This window comes from Camellia sinensis, chromosome 8, assembly GCF_055761805.1.
Source record: "Camellia sinensis isolate YWXY chromosome 8, ASM5576180v1, whole genome shotgun sequence".
Lineage (NCBI taxonomy): Eukaryota > Viridiplantae > Streptophyta > Magnoliopsida > Ericales > Theaceae > Camellia > Camellia sinensis.
In genome coordinates this window covers 125297345-125303068 of record NC_138968.1, presented here as the reverse complement: position 1 = coordinate 125303068, position 5724 = coordinate 125297345, and the positions used below count along the sequence as shown (strand labels likewise).

The following is a 5724-nucleotide window of genomic DNA, read 5'->3' as shown; positions in this document are numbered from 1 at the left end:
TTAACATTCACATTAATGATATGAACATTTACATTGACGGTGTGAATATTCACATCACGGAACATTCACACTGTAAATGTGAATATTATTAGGGGTATTTTGATAACTATATCATTTATAGGACTTACTAGAATATAAGAAAATAATGTAAACTAAATAGAATATAAGTAGATGAAAAGGAATTTATAAAAAAGTGCCGCCATTAAATTGATACCTCAAAAGAGTTGGGGTCATTATTCAACTAATCGTAAGTTCGTGGTGGTAGTGTAATTTATTTATTTCTTTGTATTGGGTAAAACTTTTCATTGCCATCAATGTATCAAAACTACTCCATATTAGCTCCACAATCACAAAAAAGAAAAGAAAAGGTACACCATAATTCGTCTTATTTTTCAAGATTATTATGTGATTACTCTCCTGCTTTCATGAAGAGATTGTGCCAAAAAGCCATGTCATCATTGACGTTGGCATTAATCGTGTACTCCTCTTCATTGGCAGGTCCTGTAACTTTCTCCACAGGGGAGTCTGACTCTGAACTTGAAATAAACTCGGAAAATTGTGTAGAAATTGGTGCATATGTCAAGCTTTGAATTACCATATGATGACTTTGTTTAAGCCTCTTCTTCAAATGAGTGTGCCAGAAATTTTTTATCTCGTTGTCGGTTCGACCAGGCAATCTTGATGCAATGGTTGACCATCTGGGAAAAATTTTACATTCAAATTGTCAATTTCCCATTCAAGCATATGACTATAGTATATGTTGAAAAGGAGAGCAAAAATTTGAGGATAAATTATATTGGGTAAACTATAATATCATGTATTTTCACTAAAATCTTAATTCGATCTATTTACTTTCAGTTGTAATAGTCAATAATCGGTTTGGAACGGTCGGTATTTGGGAGAAATTTTACACCGAATTAATAATGTCGGTTCTTATTATATTGAGAACCGATATAGATCGAATTTTTACTAAACTGCACCAATTCAAACGGTTTAGCTCAGTGCGGTTTTCGATTTAGGGCATTTCAAATTTGAGTTACTTGTTAAATTTGTTGTATAGTAAATAATTTATATAAAAATATTGAATTAGTCATTTGTACATTACTTCAATATCCAATCCAACCATTCACAAAAATACAAATAAAAGAGTTAATAAATACTAAAGTCTTAAAGCTTTTACTAAAGTAAAATTAGAAACAAACTATAATCTGAAAATCAAAGTCTTGACACCAAAGTTTAAAACCATCATCCCATAAGGCTAAATTACAAATCTATCAAGTAAAGTTAAAATAAAAAAATAAAAATGACATAAACATCTGCTATAGCTATATAGGTATAATAGTAGCAAAACTGACTCAAGCACATATAAGTAGTAAACTAAAAACTTATCACATCACCAATGTCTATTGTCAAATATGGAGTGTTTAAGAAGAAGAAAAAAAACAATTAATTAAATCAACTGAAGTTCGTACTCAACCAATTACATTATATATTTAATATATATGATGTTTAATATGGGAAACTTTCGATCAGTTTTAGTTTAATTTGATGCACAAGGTGCATGCCTAAACTGGTACCGAACCGAAAATAGAAAAAAATTAATTTTAAAAATCACACAAACTGATTCATATTAAAAAAATCAACTAAATATAGCCGATTTGATTCGGTTCAACCGATTCAGTCAGTCTTTTTGGTTTTTCTTATATTCCTATCCTACACTTTAAATCAAGTTCCAACCGCACCCTTACAGCCATCTACCATTAATAAAACTAATGAAAATTGAAAGTGTGGGGACTAAAGTGAGATTTTGATGATAGTTTAAGGACTAAAATGAGATTTTAATAAAAGTGTAAATCTATTAATGAGACAACAAAAGCGTTACACATGTTATTTCACACAAGTTCTGTCAATTTTGTTAACGGTAAATGAATGGAAGGGTAAGACCAAAACTTAATTTAAAGTGGAGAGAGTTAACTATTACAATTAAAGTGAAGGAACTAAAGTGAAATTTTGATAAAAGTGCAGGGGTGCTAGTATAATTAACCCAATTATATTCTTAGTCTATGTAATTTGTTTTTCAAGTCAATTTGATCTATATAATTATAATTGTATTAATTTTTACTCTATATTAATTTAATCTAATTAATAACATTTGTTAAAAAACTGGATAGAAATCTAAGGCGTAATGTTTCCTTCAAAAGGGAATAGGCTTTTTCAAATTGGATGCTAGCCCATCAATTATTTTGACAAGAATAAATGAACTATTTTATCTATTAATTTTAAAATAATTTTTTAAAGTAACGTTATTAATTGAATTAAGTTGACACATATTTTCATTGATGTATTCTTGATGAACTTCTATGGGGAAACTACTCCTCAGTGCTTTTTTTAAAAATAATTACTAGTCAATGAAAAAATTTATCATTTTATACTTTAATATTTATAAAATTTATCATTAAGGCTCCGTTTGTTTCGATGTAAAATATTTTTTTAAAAAAATAATTTTCTTATAAATTGATTTTTGACTGAAAAAATGCTTTTGTTTTTTTTTTTAACATTTGGTTGATACTTGAAATAAAAATATTTTGTTGCCTAAAAAAGAAATTTTGATTTAATAAAATGTTATTTTTGACTTTTTAGTGAGTTAAGATATTTATTTGAAAATATTAAATGTGTCGAAAAAGTAGTGTGAGAGTCAACTTTGTGAAATTTGACTTAGGAAGTTTTTAAAGGTAAATCATTTTTAAAAAAATGAAGTAAAAATATATTTCTTAAAAAATATTTTACTTACTTTCTGTTTAACTAAATAACTAAAAGTGAATAAAATATTTTTGACAAAAATATTTTACGCCAAAATAAATAGAAACTAATTTGTAAATATATTTTTTTAAATACACACTGACTTAGAATTTGTAAATATTTTTTTAAAAACACACTAATTTGTATTCATCAGCGTATTCTATTGAATTTGAAAAAAAGTGGGAGACCATATGACACCATAAATATCCTTTTGTTAACCAATATAGAATAAATATTGAGTTTGAGAATCACACCATTTCAGGTTGGTGTCACTAACCAACTCAAAATTGTAAAGAGAATCCATTAATCCAATCTTACAATTCTATTACTGGATTGTGAGATTTTTTATTAGTTAGTCACTGTTATATTTAGGCCTCGTTTGACAAGTGAGTTTTTTAGTTAAAAAGTTACTAAAAAAGTCAAAAAGTCAACAATTTATACCAAAAAGTCAAAAATTTATTTTTCTCTCTACTTTTTGCACATCTTTTCGTAAAAAGTCAAAAAATCATCCCAAACATATTAATTTTTTTTACATCATATTTTAACTAAAAAATCAAAAAATTACTAAAAAAACCTGTTCCCAAACGAAGAATATTTATTTCACATCCCATATTCTCTCATTCTTTTCTTTTTTTTTTTACTGTTTGTTTTCTTCGCTTATCTTTTAGTAGTGTTTGTAATCGGACAAAAGTATTCAGAAACTACGTATGTGTAGATATAATTTTACCTTCCAATTTATATCTAGATGATGATTAATTTAATTATGCATTTCTTATAATTTCAATACTGAAATTTTAAAATTTTATTCCCACCCCTCCCAAAAAAAAATATCTTAAAAACATCAATTAAACCCCAAACTTCATATTGTTTAAGAGTCTAATTGATATTTTGGAAATAATTTAAGGAATAAAATGAAATCTCAAATGAAAATAGTAACAAATGCCGCCTAATTATAGACGGTAACTGATAGCAGGAGTTAAATTGAAAAAAAAATTAAATTGTTTAGATATAAAATTAAAATTATAAAAAGTACAGAGGTTAAACTAATTATCAAGATGTAATTTGGAAAATAAAATGAAATTTTCTCAGATATAAATTAGATAGGTGTTGTCTCCTCGGTTGTTTATTCTATAACTCATCTTTTCACATCAATAATTTTATTTCGCTAATAAAAAAACAAAGAAATATCATAATCGAATAAGATCACAAATCTTCATGAATAGGACATGATACACATTTTTTAATAAGGATCCTTATAAGAAACAATGATAAAAATACAACGTAAAAATATTCAAAATATAGGTTAGGCTAGATAATGATTATTCTCAGTTAGGCCCATTTTTTTTTTTTTTTTTTTGGATAACTCAGGTATTTCTAATTCTTTGATTTTAAAGGAAGTCAGGACTAATCTTGAGGGGTAAGTAGCCGATGGAAAGCCGTGTACCCTTTTCAAACTGTTGCAAGCACTCACTGGGGAATCACACCGGGGACGTGCGCCTCACCCACACATCCTAGATTTGAACAAAAATTTTAAAAGAGGGAAAAAAAGTGAAGATATATAAATGAAATATTAGAATTTTTTTTTTCCCATTTCCTTGCCCTTATCTTTTATCTTTCTAAAATTATTATTCAAATTCATAATCCAAATATAAATTTAATGATTCAATGAGTACATACCGATTTCCAATGATTTGGTGTAGCTTGATAATGGTTTCTTCTTCTTCCCTAGTGAAGTTTCCTCGCTTAATATCAGGCCTCAAGTAATTAGTCCACCGAAGTCTGCAACTCTTACCACATCTAAGTAGACCTGTAACAAATATATATGTATATATATATATATATATTACATTTTCAAATAATTTATTTTGATTTTGGATTAAGAATATTTCCAAGAACCTTCAAAATTTATCTGAACATTAATTTGCAAAAGATTGCTTCAAAAGGCAAATTGAAAAGCGATTCTACAACATACATCATATACAAATTATAACATTTTATAATTTTAACATTGCTTAATTGTGTTACAATTAAGTTACTCTCAATCATAACCAAAGAAATAAAGCATAGCCAAAAACCTTACAATCATAGTTAAAAATAACAATCACAATAGATTATAATTAATCCTTATCAACACTATAATAAGCTATAAAAACAATATTAAAAAAAGTAAAAATAAAAATCATAACTGAGTCATCTATTTTACTTTTTTTTGAGGGGTGTGTCATAAAATTTCTCAAGAAGTTGAATTCCATTTCCATGGTGTGTGCCAACCAAACCAGATCTAGCAATTACTACAAGTTGTATCAAATTAAGAAGTAGAGGAGGAGGAGGAGGAGGAGGAGGAGGGGTTTTTGTGTAATTAAAAAAGTTATTACCAGCTTGTTTAGGGAGTGCCCTCCAATTGCCATGGCCATAACTTTGGATGTAAGAAATCAATATCTGATCTTCTTCAGGGGTCCATGGTCCCTTCTTCATCCCCATCTCCTCACAGCATGGAACCCTCATCTCTCTGTCTCTCTCTCTCTGTCTCTCTCAGATGTGTGTTTCTTTGCTTTTCTTTAAAGATCACAGAAAAGACTATCCACCTCCTTAATACAACTCTGCTATGTGAAACCCAAAAAAGGGCAACATTCTTTATAAAGCAAACCTTTTATGGGAAAAGAATCTCTCTTTTTCTCACAATTTCAGAAATGCTATAAGCACACAAATAAAATACAAAAAGGTCCCATGTAAAATAAGTTCTATTTAAACTTTTGTGTATTTTTTGTTGTTTTAATTCTATCATTTAATATTTTTGTTTTGTATGTATGTATGTATTTGCTTTTGACTAACCTTCTTGTTTGCTTCATATTCTTGCAAAGTGTAGTGTGACATCTTTTGTGCTTCATTATAGTCAAAAATAACATGCTCTGTCTACAAAAAATT

General features: G+C 27.8%; 1 protein-coding gene across 1 annotated transcript; it reads right to left on the bottom strand.

Moving 5' to 3' along the window:
* Positions 1 to 242: 242 nt before the first annotated feature.
* On the bottom strand, positions 243 to 5516 carry LOC145797094 (transcription factor MYB4-like). Its single transcript, XM_082883359.1, has 3 exons — positions 5175 to 5516; positions 4477 to 4606; positions 243 to 698 (listed from the first exon to the last, which is right to left on the bottom strand). The coding sequence occupies exons 1-3, from the start codon at positions 5302 to 5304 to the stop codon at positions 410 to 412; spliced, it is 549 nt and encodes a 182-aa protein (XP_082739485.1). The 5' UTR covers positions 5305 to 5516; the 3' UTR covers positions 243 to 409.
* Between the last annotated feature and the right edge of the window lie 208 nt (positions 5517 to 5724).